This window comes from Salvelinus sp. IW2-2015, unplaced genomic scaffold, assembly GCF_002910315.2.
Source record: "Salvelinus sp. IW2-2015 unplaced genomic scaffold, ASM291031v2 Un_scaffold2329, whole genome shotgun sequence".
Lineage (NCBI taxonomy): Eukaryota > Metazoa > Chordata > Actinopteri > Salmoniformes > Salmonidae > Salvelinus > Salvelinus sp. IW2-2015.
In genome coordinates, this window is record NW_019943654.1 from 152,495 (window position 1) to 167,538 (window position 15,044).

At 42.6% G+C, this 15,044-nt stretch overlaps 1 protein-coding gene across 1 annotated transcript in view; it reads right to left on the reverse strand.

Moving 5' to 3' along the window:
• LOC112073647 (neurexin-3b-beta-like) overlaps positions 1–6,965 on the reverse strand; it is a gene marked incomplete at its 5' end in the record, with an annotated part of 22,804 nt that extends 15,839 nt beyond the window's left edge. Inside the window, one exon of the mRNA XM_024140901.2 lies at positions 6,824–6,965. Coding sequence (XP_023996669.2) covers positions 6,824–6,965 — 142 coding nt within the window. The remainder of the gene's footprint in view (positions 1–6,823) is intronic.
• Between the last annotated feature and the right edge of the window lie 8,079 nt (positions 6,966–15,044).

Here is a 15,044-nt window from a genome sequence, read left to right on the forward strand (position 1 = left end):
TCAGTCAACAACGCCCCCATAAAACAAGGACATCTAGCAGACAAGACACAACACACATGCAATAAAACCTCATGAAAATGTAACTACATGAGCATATTAGATTAAACGACTGAATGAACTAACTAGGCCCGGTAATCTAAAAACATAGACAAAACAATCACAGACAAACAGTAAGGACAGACACAACAGGTTGGCAGACATACACAGACAAACACAGACACAGAAACAAGACCAGAAGCAGGAGGGGCGACAGTGGCTGGGTTTTAAACCACCACTGTTGCCCCTAAACACATAACAACAGTGGGCAGGGCGGGGCAGGGTTAGCCTGAGAGCAAAGATATGGGTGGAATTAGAAGCATAGAAAATGGCTGCCAATCAAATTCACATGCATTAGCAGAAGGAGGAGGAGTCACCGAGAAAGTTACAGGAAGTTAGTCTTCTAGTCTACTGTACAGTCACGTACGTATGCATGCTACAAATGCCTTCTACTAGGAGCAACAGATATAGAATAGAAAAACAGATATACTTTGTGGCAATAAAATTATTTTTATGCCATCTGCATTCAAAACAGACATGTATATGCAGAAAGGCTGAGAGAAAGAAGGCAGGGTTGGCGTGGGGTTGGGGTTGGGTGGGGGGAGGGTGGGCGGGCGAGGAGTCATTCTTTCAGACACAACTTTCTTGAGACAGAATGGGGTTGCCTGCACAAGGCCCAAAAAAGGATGATGGCAAGAAAATATTTTGTTGCCTTTCATTTCCTGTGTTGTAAATGGAAAATAGGGTATGTTTCAGAATCAGCCTTTAATAATGGCACAGAAAACATCAACAAGAAGATGAGTAGGAGTACTCTTGTTTCCCTTTCAACCACCAAGATATCATGCGGCACAAGATGAGGCAAAGGGGAGGGATCAGCTCTATCCTGGTAGATGTACGGATGAGGAGAACAAAATCAACAACAAAAAATCAATAAGTCCGGACAACTCAAATCATAAGCAAAAGAACAGTAAGTCAGAAAGGGTACAGAAGAGGAGAGATGTCCAGAATACACTTCACTATGGAAAATAAAAAGATTCAAACACAAAACAAATCAAAACAATGTCATGCAACTGTTCATAAAACCTGAAGCAGAGGGGCAGAATGAGGGTATGAATGTCTGTGTCTACATAGTGAGATGCATGTATGACTGTATATGACTAAATGTAGTTTATTGTTACCCCTACAGTATGCCTCCATGAGGGGGGTCCAAGTTAACTAAACTCTGACTGACAAGTTCAGAATATACTGAACTTACTTACTCAAACTTTTGCTTCTGAGAATACTTGGGATTTTTTAAACTTTTAAATTGTTCAAAGCTGTCCGCCATGTCCATTTAATTTCAGCTGTCCTTAGGTAAACAAAGTCATTACAACTTCATGCATTGAGATAACATAAAGCTATCATATTCATTGAGATAACATAAAGCTATCATATTCATTGAGATAACATAAAGCTATCATATTCATTGAGATAACATAAAGCTATCATATGCATTGAGATAACATAAAGCTATCATATGCATTGCTTTACAGAGAAAATCTTAAGGGCCACATAAAAAAACAACATTCCTACTAAAAGCCTTAACCACAATGCCTTTAGCCAACGATACGACATAAGGTCACAAAGCTCAAGAGATTATAAACTGTAGAATTAGTTCCTTATCCACTGTACACATATTCAGAAACCTTTTTCAATACGGAAATATATAAATAATTAAATAAAATATATAATTATCTAAGCCGAATCGCTGATTCATTATCTCCTACCAGGGATAACAGAATAGGCCAATACATAGTTTTCAGTTGATATTAATGAAAACTGATTTACATTGTGCTGAGAAAAAAGTGGACATATGTTTGATAATTAGCCCAGGCATATTTAGGCAGATTAGCTTGGAATTAATTAGTGTTCTATGATGGCATTTGGAAGGACAGCCCACTAATACATTCTTTTAGATCGCTAGAGAATGACTTCCACAGGAGGGGAGAGAGAAGGAGAATTACATCCACAGGAGGGGAGAGAGAGGGAGAATGACTTCCACAGGAGGGGAGAGAGAGGGAGAATGACATTCACAGGAGAGGAAAGAGGGGGAAAATGACTTCCACAGGATGGGAGAGAGAGGGAGAATGACTTCCACAGGACGGGAGAGAGGGGAGAATGACTTCCACAAGAGGGGAGAGAGTGGGAGGTTGACTTCCACAGGATGGTAGAGAGGGGGATATTGACTTCCACAGGATGGGAGAAAGGGGGAGAATGACATCCACAGGAGGGGAGAGAGGCGGAGAGAGGGGGAGATTGACTTCCACAGGATGGTAGAGAGGGGGAGATTGACTTCCAGAGGAATAGACTGACTTCCACAGGAGGGTGGATAGGGAGAGAATGACTTCAGCAGGAAGGTAAAGAGGGGGAGAATGAATTCCACATGATTGTAGAGAGGGGGAGAATGACTTCCACTGGAGAGGAGAGTTGGGGATAAAGACTTCCACAGGAGGGGAGAGAGGGGATAATGACATCCACAGGAGGGAGGAGAATGACTTCCACAGAAGGGGAGAGAGGGATAATGACATCCATGAGAGGGGGAGAGAATGACTTCCAAAGGAGGGGAGACAGAGGGAGATTGACATCCACAGGATGGCAGAGAGGGGAGAATGACTTCCACAGGATGGTAAGAGAGGGGGAGAACGACTTCCACAAGAGGAGAGAATGACTTCCACAGGAGGAGAGATACTGGGAGAATGACTTCCACAGGTTGGTAGAGAGGAGGATAATGACTTCCACAAGAGGAGAGAATGACTTCCACAGGAGGAGAGATACTGGGAGAATGACTTCCACAGGTTGGTAGAGAGGAGGAGAATGACTTCCACAGGATGGTAGCGGGGGGGAGAATGACTTCCAGAGGAATAGACTGACTTCCACAGGAGGGTGGATAGGGGGAGAATGACTTCCACATGATTGTAGAGAGGGGGAGAATGAATTCCACATGATTGTAGAGAGGGGGAGAATGACTTCCACAGGAAGGGAGAGAGGGGGTATTATATGTTTATGTCGCACAGCAGCAAGGAAACGACGAGGGCGAGAATGGACTTCCACAGGAAGTGATTAGAGGGGGAAGGAGAGACAATATCCAGTGACGTTCCACAGGGAATGTAATGTGTGTTCAGGAGAGCTATGCGGGACCTCTGAGTAGTGACAATAGACTTGGGTCCACAGGAAGGGAGAGAGGGAGAGATATGACTTCCGCCAGCAGGAAGGGGAGAGATGAGTGAGAAGAAATTAGAAATCTAATTCGAACCAGAAGGAAAGATTGGTAGAGAGTCGGCAATTAATGACCCAGGTTGCTTCCACAGGAAAGCTGGTTCCTAGGGCTTTCCGGAGAGCGTGGAATGTCTTCTCACACAGATCGAGTTGCTATGAAAAGAGAGAAGGTTTCGAGAGGAGTAGAATGACTTCCACGAGCTTGTTTTGTGGAGAGAGAGGGAGAGAAGAATGAACTTATCGGCCCTAGAGAAGAGGTGAGATGAGTAGAATCACTGGAGGTGTTTTCGCCGAAAGGATGGTGAGACCTCCGCCCATTTCCAGCGATTGATGGGTGAAGAGTGGTATGGAGAATGACATCCACAGGAGGGTGGATTAGAGTTGTTAGGACCGACTGATACCCTTCAGGCTGAGGGGAGAGGTAGGGCGGGAGTGGTACTGTCTTGGTGATGGGTTGGTGGATCCCGGCCCAGGTTGTGTTATTTATTGGGTTTCTTCCCGGTTCATTCTCGAATCCCTTAAATTGGTGCGTCAGGTTTATGTAATTTTTTAATTGGGGAAAAAGGGGTTTATTATGGAAACTTTTTTTTTTTATTCGCCAGTTTTTCACGGGCTGATGGAAAAGTGAGGGAGAAGGGTAGAATGACTTCCACAGGAGAGGGAGAGAGTGGAGAACGACTTCCACATGAGGGGAGAGAGAGGGAGAAATGACATCCACAGGAGGGGAGAGGTGGAGACGACTTCCACAGGAGGGGAGAGAGGGGAGTATGACTTCCATCGGATGGAAAGGGAGGAGATAGAAATGACTTCCACAGGAGGGGAGAGGTGGAAACGAATTCCACATGAGGGGAGAGAAGGGGAGAATGACATCCACAGGAGGAGGGAGGGAGATAGAAACGACTTCCACAGGAGGAGGTGTATGAGTGGGGAGTTATATTCCCATGATGGAGAGATAGCGAATTCTAACAGAAGAGGGAGAAGAGTGGAGTGATGGAGATTCCACAGTAAGGGAGAATGGAGGGGGGAGATAGAAATGACTTCCACAGTAGGGAGAGGAGTGGGAGACGACTTGCACAGGTTGGAGACAGGGGAGCAGAGGAGGGGAGAATGGTATGACGTTCCCAACAGGAAGGGTGAAGGGAGGGAGATAGTATGATCTTCCACATACAGGAGGGGAGAATGGTGTTTGAGAATGAGAACGACTTCTACAGGAGGGGAGAAGAGGGGAGGTATGACTTCCACAGTAGGGAAAGGGAGGGAAAGATAGAATGACTTCACAGGAGGGGAGAGGTGGAAGAGACGACTTCCACAGGAGGGAGGAGAGGGGGAGTATGACTTCCACAGGAGGGAAAGGGAGGGAGGATAGAATGACTTCCACAGGGGGGAGAGGTGGAGAACGACTTCTACAGGAGGTGGGGAGAGGGGGGAGTATGACTCCACAGTAGGAAGGGAGGAGAGTAGAATGACTTTTCACGAGGAGGGAGAGTGAGAACGACTATCCACAGAGGAGGAAAGAGAGGAGTGGAGAGAACTGACATCCAAGAGGAGGGGAGAGGCGGTGAGAGAGAACGACTTCCACCAGGAGGGGGAGAGAGGAGTAATGACTTCCACAGGAGGGAAAGGGAGGAGATAGGAATGACTTCCAACAGGAGGGAGAGTGGAGAACGACTTCCACAGAGAGAGTAGAGAGAGGGAGAATGACTTCCACAGGAGAGTAGAGAGAGGGAGAATGACTTCCACAGGAGAGTAGAGAGAGGGATAATGACTTCCACAGGAGAGTAGAGAGAGGGAGAATGACTTCCACAGGAGAGTAGAGAGAGGGATAATGACTTCCACATGAGAGTAGAGAGGGGGAGAATGACTTCCACATGAGAGTAGAGAGGGGGAGAATGACTTCCACATGAGAGTAGAGAGAGGGAGAATGACTTCCACAGGAGAGTAGAGAGGGGGAGAATGACTTCCACAGGAGAGGAAAGAGGGGGAGAATGACTTCCACAGGAGGGAGGAGAGGGGGAGAATGACTTCCACAGGGATTCAGGAGAGGGGAGAGCGAGAGAGGCCCTTCACACAATAGTCATAGAATTTGAATATTCAATAGTCTGCCGGAACATTGACCAACCACAGCACGGTGACTTGAATGGGGATGTCTGTTCTGGGTAGTTTATGTCTATGCTGGTTCACATTGTACCAGGCAATATTTGTTTGTAGTTATTCATTTTCAGGACTAGTAGGAGTGTATCAGACAGTATTTGTTAGTAGTTATTAATTCTCAGGACTAGTAGGAGTGTATCAGACAGTATTTGTTAGTAGTTATTCTTTCTCAGGACTAGTAGGAGTGTATCAGACAGTATTTGTTAGTAGTTATTCATTCTCAGGACTAGTAGGAGTGTATCAGACAGTGTTTGTTAGTAGTTATTCATTCTCAGGACTAGTAGGAGTGTATCTGGATGTATTATCCTCATGACAGACAATATGATTGGCTCTGCTCTGATGGGGACATGACAGACAGCGTATCATTAATATTAACATGCAGCAAACCGCTCCTAAATCCAAGTTGTCTCAAAACAAGTGATATGTTTCCATTTAAAATCTACTTCCTGCTCAGCTCTGGCATTATGCGTTATCATTATTATTTGACACTACTGAGAGTTATAACTCACTTCAACCTGGTGACAACTATGTGTGGTGTAGCGGGAGAGAGAGAAAAACGATGCACACAGAAGTTGGAGGATATCTGTTGTCTATTAGAGTGTTTCAGGTAAGGCAAACCTCCAACGTATAAGGAAACAAAAGGAACAAACAGGAGAAAGAGAGGAGAGGGGGAGGACTGGGTCTGTTGTAGTTAGTCTGCTACATATCACAGTATCTATGCTGAAAGCATTTTGTTCTTTAAAAAATAATCTCAAAATGTATCCTCTGTCGAGAAGAAGCACACACACGCACAGCAAGAAACATGTCAACCATGTAAAACAGGACAGATACATTTTGAAGCATCAGTGTGAACATGGAGCTTGATACTAATTTGGTACTTTTTGATTGAAAGTTTTCTCTCCTTTGAATGCTGAGAGAAAAAAATTAGTATTAACRCTTTTAACCATGTTAACGACCAGAGGCCCCACAGATAAGTGTAATTTGTATCAGAGACTATAATCGAACTGTATTATACAGACGATAACACTATAACATATGTGGGTGTGTAGAACTATGAATACATTTACTCAGAGTTTGGAGCATAAATATAACTTCAAAAGTGACTTTTCTACAGAGGGCCTGCTAAGGATTTACTTTCATCAACTTCAAAGTGCATGGAGCTCTTTCAGCTTTTCACATATAGCGGAAACCCTCAGACTCTTACTACTGTATCTCACGGTGCTTTTAGGAAGTATTCTGAAGTTACACTTTAGGCTCCCATGGGACCTGATGCTTAGAGGAGAACGATCCTCTTTTTTTGGTTTTGGTTGCAAATCAATCAAAGGAATAAAAATAGACTGGTAGGTCTGAGCAAGCACAACTCGACACACACCCATCCCACCTGCGTGTCCGGAATCACACTCCTCCAGATCCTCGTCATCGCTGGAACACTCCGCCGACGATACTATGTCATCTGTCGTCTGCCGGGGCAAGGGCGACACCGGGACAGACAGAGAAGAGACAGCAGAGAACATGGTGAGAGGCTGCACATCACAGACAGTGGACCCATACAGTCACCTAAGTTAAATATATCTGTATGGAAGATTGACCCTACCAGAAGAGACCCTAGAGAGGCAATAGAGCACATCCAGTCTCCTACTACCATCCCACTCCAGCCTATACTAGATACCTAGACAGTCTGTACTAAATACCTAGACAGTCTATACTAGATACCTAGACATTCTGTACTAAATACCTAGACAGGCCTCTTACTAGATACTAGATACCTAGACAGCCTATACTAGCATACCTAGACAGTCTGTACTAAATACTAGACAGTCTATACTAAATACCTAGACATCTGTACTAAAATACCCTAGACAGTCTAACTAGATACCTAGACATTCTTACTAAATACCTAGACAGCCTATACTAGATACCTAGACAGTCTGTACTAGATACCTAGACAGCCTATACTAAATACCTAGACAGCCTATACTAGATACCTAGACATTCTGTACTAAATACCTAGACATTCTGTACTAAATACCTAGACAGCCTATACTAAATACCTAGACAGTCTGTACTAAATACCTAGACAGCCTATACTAAATACCTAGACAGCCTATACTAAATACCTAGACAGCCTATACTAAATACCTAGACAGCCTATACTAGATACCTAGACAGCCTATACTAGATATCGAGCCAACCTGTATTGGAATGTGCTTCCAGAGTATTCCGTCAGAGATTCCTGCCATATATCACCTCAAGTCAAACCTCTCATTGTGTTTATTGTTCTTCACTCTACGTGCTCTCTTCTTCCCAGCTACAGATCATTGTTTTGCTTATAGCTTTCCTCTCATTCCTCCTATTATTTAGAACCTGCTTTTCCTCTCCCCCTCTCCTCCTCTCCTCCTCTCCTCCTCTCCCCCTCTCCTTCTCTCCTCCTCTACAGTCAATGGCCTCTAAGGAAGCACCCAGAGCTAGAGATCAGCCTTGCCCCACTCACATGCTGTGATGTGTGCAGCAGAGGAGGAATGGGGGACGAAGGGTGTCCCAAATGGCAACCTATTCCCTATATAGTGCATTGGTCAAAAGCACTCTGGTCAAAAGCAGTGCACTGTATAGGGAATATGGTGCCATTTGGGACGTGGAAGCCAGTCTTCAGTATCCCACAATTCTGATGTATCCCCTCGCCTCACCACCTCTCTCACCCCCTCGCCTCACCCCCTCTCTCACCCCCTCGCCTCACCCCCTCTCTCACCCCCTCGCCTCACCCCCTCTCTCGGGCCCGACTCAGGGAGGACATAGGGGTCGTATTTCGGCGTGGTGCGGCTTTGAGTGGAGCGCTTGGTGCTTAGCGAGCGTCGACTAAGAGACGTTTATTAGAAGGGACCAGCAGGGTGATAAAATAAGAGGTGTCACAGAGCAGGGTTATGAAATCACAGCGCTGATTGAGTTTGCAGAGCTGGACCACCACACTGTTACACTCTAAATATAATATAATTGACAGACTAATGAAACGCCGCGGCTGGTGCCTCCACCACCTCCACAACATCCATCTCTACAGCTGCTATTTCTAGGCCCCGCTGTCCTGATAAGACGAACACACACACACGGACTCCACGGTTACAGAGTCCATTTATTATAAATATATTCAGAGAAGGAGAGAGACAGAGAGAGAGAGAGAGAGAAAGAAGAGTCGTTAAATTCTACAACCACCTAAAAGGAAGTGATTCCCAAACCTTCCATAACAAAGCAATCACCTACAGAGAAATTAACCTGGAGAAAACCCCCCTAAGCAAACTGGTCCTGGCAAGGAGAGAGGGAGAGGGAGAGAGAGAGAAGGAGAGAGGGAGAAAGAGAGAGGGAGAGAGAGAGAGATAGAGAGAAGATAGAAGGGGCGGGGAGAGAGAAAGAGTAGATGAGAAAGAAGAAAGATAGTGAGGGGGAGAGGGAAGAAAAAGGTAGGGGGGAGGAGAGGAAGAGAGAAGAGAGGCAAGTGAGAGAAAGAGGCAGAGGAAGAGAGAGAGGTGATGGCGGTTGTTTTTGATTGGTGTGGGGGGGGGGGGCTGAAGGAACAAATAATAACGGGAAAGAAGATAAGAAAGGAAACTAACTAACCTGAATTGTGTAAAATTTGCCCCTTAATATGATAATTATTCAATTGAGTCACATTTTGTGTAAAAAAAGATCTGGTTTATTACTGGAGAGAGATATATTGCTGGTTATCGGATGGCAGGTTGCCCGAAAAGGCTGAGGAAAGACCAGAGATGAAGACTAGGGACTCAGAGAGAAAAATAAGAAAATATCCCAGACTTCAACCATCTCAGCTTTACTATCAACACAATCTTATCACCTCTAACAGCTGTACCCTGAAATATGTGTTTCAGCTGTGAGACCAGACACATTCATAACCAGACACATTCTAAATACTGACACTATTCAAACCAGAACTATGCTAAACCAGACACATTCTAACAGAACATCGAACCATAAACCCAGACACATTCTGAACCCCAGACACATTCTAAACCAGAACATTCTGAACCAGACACATTCGAACCAGACACATTCTAAACCCCAGACACATTCTAAACCAGACAAATCCTGACCAGACCATTCTCTAACCAGCCACACGATCTAACAGACAAATTCTGAACCAGACACATTCTAAACCAGACACATTCTGAACCCAACACATCTAAAACCAGAAACATTCTGAACCAGACACATTTCTGAACCAGACACATTCTAAACCAGACCACATTCTAAACCAGACACATTTCAAACCAGACACATTTCATACACATTCGCAACCAGACACAATTCTAAACCAGAAACGATCAAACGAAAAACATTCTAAACTACACATTCTAAACCAGACACATTCTAACCAACACATTCTAAACCAGACACATCTTGAACCAGACACATTCTAAAACCAGACACATTCAAACCAACACTATCTCAAACCAAAACATTCTAAACCAGACACATTCTGAACAGACACATTCATTAAACCAGACACATTCTAACCAACACATTCTAAACCAGAAACATTCTAAACCAGAAACCATTCTGAACCAGACACATTCTAAAACCAGACACATTCTCATAAACCAGACACATTCTAATCCAGACACATGTCTAAGCCAGAAACATTCTAAACCAACACATTAAGAACCAGACCACACCAGACACTTCTAAACCAGACACATCCGACACATATCTACACCAAACACATTCTGAACCAGACAACATTCTACACCAAACACATTCTAAACCAGACACATTCTAAACCAGACACACATCCTGAACCCAGACACATTCTGAACCAACACATCTCAAATCCAGACACATTCTAAACCAGACACATAAGAACCAGACACATTCCTAAACCAGAAACATTCTAAACCAGAAACATTCTAACCCAACACATTCTAAACCAGACACATTCTAAAAACCAGAACACATTCATGAAACCAGACACATTTAAACCAGAAACATTCTAAACCAACACATTCTAACCAGACACATTCTAAACCAGACAATCTAAACCGCACACATTCTAAACAGACACATCTGAACCGTAACATTCTAAACCAGACAATATTCCTAAACCGAGACCACATTCTAACTCAAACACATTTCAGAAACACGCTAACCACACTTAAACCAGATACACTATTCTTAAACAAGACACATTCTGAACCAAAAACATTCTAAACTCAGACACATTCTAAACCAGAAACATTCTAAACCAGACACATTTAACCAGACACATTCTGAACCAGACACATCTCTAAACCAGAACATTCTAACAGACACATTCTGAAACCAGACACATTCAAACCAGACACATTCTAAAACCAGACAAATGCAAAACAGACATTCTAACCAGACACATTCGAACCAGACACCACTCTAAACCAGACACATTCTAAACCAGACACATTCTAAACCAGACACTCTAAACCAGACACATTCTAACCAGACACATCTAAACCAGACACATTCAAATCTGACAACATTCTAAACCAGACACACGAAACATTTCAAACCATACACTTCTAAACAGACACATTCTAAACCAGACACATCATAAACCAACACATTCTGAACCAGACGACATTCTAAACCAGACCACATTCTAAACCAACACATTCTGAACCAGACCAATTCTAAACCAGACACATCTAAACAGACACATTCTAACCATACACATTCTTAAACAAGACACATTCTAAACTCTAACAGACACATTCTAAACCAGACCACATTCTAAACCCAGGACACATGTTCTAAACAATGACACATTCAAACAAGACACATCTAAACCAGACACATTCTAACCAGACACATTCTGAACCAAACATTCTAAACCAGACACTATCTAACCAGAACACTCTAAAACCAGACACATTCTAACCAGACACATTCTAAACCAAGACACATTCTAACACCAGACCACATTCTACCAACACATCCTGAAACCAGACACATTCTAAACCAGAAAAACATTCTAAACAAGAAACATCGTGAACCATGACACATTCTAACCAGACACAGTTCTAAACCAGACACATTCTAAACCAACACATCGAACCAGACACACTAAACCAGACACATTCTAACCAGACACATTCTAAAACCAGAAAAACTTCTAAACACAGTGACAGAACATTCTAAACCAACACATTCTAAACCAGAACACATTCTAAACCGAAAACATTCTAAACAGAACATTCTGAACCGAACATCAATCCAGACACATTCTAAACCAGACACATTCTAAACAGACAACATCACCAGACACATTCTAAAGCAGAAACATTCTAAACCAGGACAAAAAACCAGACACACCAACACTTCTAAACCAGACACATCAGACACATTCTACACCAAACACATTCTGAACCAGACACATTCTACACCAAACACATTCTAAACCAGACAACTATTCTAACCAGACACATTCTTGAACCCTAGACACATTCTGAACCAGACACATTCTAAACCAGACACATTCTAAACACAGACACATTAAGAACCAGACAACATCTAAACCAAGAAATTTCAAACCAGAAACATTCTGAAACCAGACACATTCTAAACCAGACACATTCTAAACCAGACACATTCTGAACCAGACACAGTTCTAAACAGAAAACATTCTAAACCAGACACATTCTAACCAGACACATTCTAAACCAGACACATTCTAAACCCGACACATTCTAAACAAGACACCATTCTGAAACCTGACATACATTCTAAACCAGACACATCTAAACCAACACATTCTACCAGACACATTCGAAACCAGACAACACTCTAAACCAGACACATTCTAAACAACACATTCTAAACCAAACACATTTCTAAACCAGACACATTCGTAAACCGAAGAAAACATTCTAAACCAGACACATTCTAAACCAGACACATTCTAGACAACCAGACCACACTCTAAACCAGACACATTCTAAACCAAGACACATCTGAACCAGACACATTCTAAACCAGACACATTCTAAACCAGACAAAGTAAAACAAGATACATTCTGAACCAGGACACATCGAAACCCAGACACACTCTAAAACCAGACACATTCTAAACCACCACATTCTAAACCAGACACATTCTAAACCAGACACATTCTAACCAGACACACACTCTAAACCAGACACATTCTAAATCGACACATTCAAACCAGACCACACGAGACACATTTCTAAACCATACACTTTCTAAACAAAACACATCTAAACAGACACATTCTAAAACCAGACACATTCTGAACCAACAATTCTAAACCAGACAACATTTAAACCAGACACATTCTGAACCAGACACATTCTAAACCAGACACACTCTAAACCAGACACATTCTAAACCATACACATTCTAAACAAGACACATTCAAACCAGACACATTCTAAACCAACACATTCTAAACCAGACACATTCTAAACCAAGACACATTCAAACAAGACACATTCTAAACCAGACACATCTAAACCAGACCACATTCTGAACCAGACACATTTAAACCAGACACATCTGAAACCAGACCAATCTAAACCCGAGACACATTACTAACCAACACATTCAGAAACCAGACACACTCCTAAACCAGACACATTCTAAACAAGACCACATTCTGACAGACACATTCAAACCGAACACATTTAAATCGACACATTCTTAAACCAGACACATTCTAACCAACACATTCTGGGAAACAGACACATTCTAAACAGACACATTAAAACCAACACATTCCTAACCAGACACATTCTAAACCAGAAACATTCTAAGACCTGACACATTAAGAACCAGACACATTCTAAAATCTGACCACATTCTAAACCAACACATTCTGAACCAGACACATTCGTCAACCAGACCACATTCTAAATCTGACACTTCTACACCAGAACATTCTAAACCAGACACATTCTAACCAACACATCTGAACCAGACACCACTCTAAACAGACACATTCTTAAACAATACACATTTGAACCAGACACATTCTAAACCAGACACATTCTGAACCAGAACACATTCTAAACCACAACATCTGAACCAAGAACATATCTATAAACCAGACACATTCTAACCAGACACATTCGAAACCAGACACACTCAAACCAGACACATTCTAAACAAGACACATTCTGAACCAGACACATTCTAAACCAGACACATTCTAAATCTGACACATTCTAAACCAGACACATTCTGAACCAGACACATTCGAACCAGACACATTCTAAACCAGACACATAAGAACCAGACACATTCTAAAACCAGAAACCCAAACATTCAACCAGAAACATGTTCTAAACCAGACACATTCTGAACCAGACACATTCTCAACCAGACACATTCAAATCTGACACTTCTACACCCAGAAACATTCTAAACCAGACACATTCTAACCAGACACATTCTGAACCAGACACACTCTAAACCAGACACATTCTAAACAAGAACACTAGCATAACACTAGAAACACTAGAAACTGTAAGAACACTAGCAGAACCCACTAGAAAACTACAGAATATAGCAAGAACACTAGAACACTGCAGGAACCTAGAAACACCAGCAGAACACTAGAACACTAGAACACTAGCAGAACTCTAGAACTCAGAACTAACACTACGACACTAGAACACAAATTAGAACACGTAGCCTAGAACACTAGCAGAACACTAGACTAGAAGAAATGTAGACACTAGCAGAACACTAGAACACTAGCAGAACACAAGAAACAACTAGCAGAAATTAACACTAGTCAGAAACACTAGAACACTACAAACACTAGCCAGTAAACACTAGAACACTAGCAGAACTCTAGAAACACTAGCAGAACTTCTAGAACACTTAGCAGAACATTAGAACAACTAGCAGAAAAACACTAGCAGAACACGTAGAACACTAACATAACACTAGAACACTAGCAAACACATAGCAAACACTACAGAACTGATAGAACCACTAGCAGATAACCTTAGAACACAGCAAAACCACTAGCAGAACCCACCTAGAACACTAGCAGAACTCATAGAACACTAGCAAACACAGAACACCTAGGTAAGACACTAACCAGAACTCCTAGAACACTAGCAGACCTCATAACCAACCTAACAGAACACTAGAGCACTAGCAGAACACTAGGAACACTAGCAGGAACACTATGAGCACTAGTCAGAACTCGAAACCACTAGTAGAACACTAGAACCACTAGCAGACACATAGAACACTAGCAGAACTCTTAGACCCACTGCAAGAACACTTAGAACACTAGCAGAAACTCAAGACCACTAGCAAGAACACAGCTAGAACCTAGGAACACTAGAACTACTAGCCAGAACACTAGAAACACTAACCGAATAATAGATCACTAGCAGAACCTAGAACACTGCAAACACTAGAACCACTAGCCAGAACACTAGCAGAACACTGGAAACACTAGCAAAACTCCTAGAACACAAGCCAGAACACTAGACACTAGCAGAACCACAAGAGCCTAGCCAGAACACTAGAAGCACTAGCATAACTCTAGACCACTAGCAGAAACTAGAACACTAGCAGAACACTATAACAC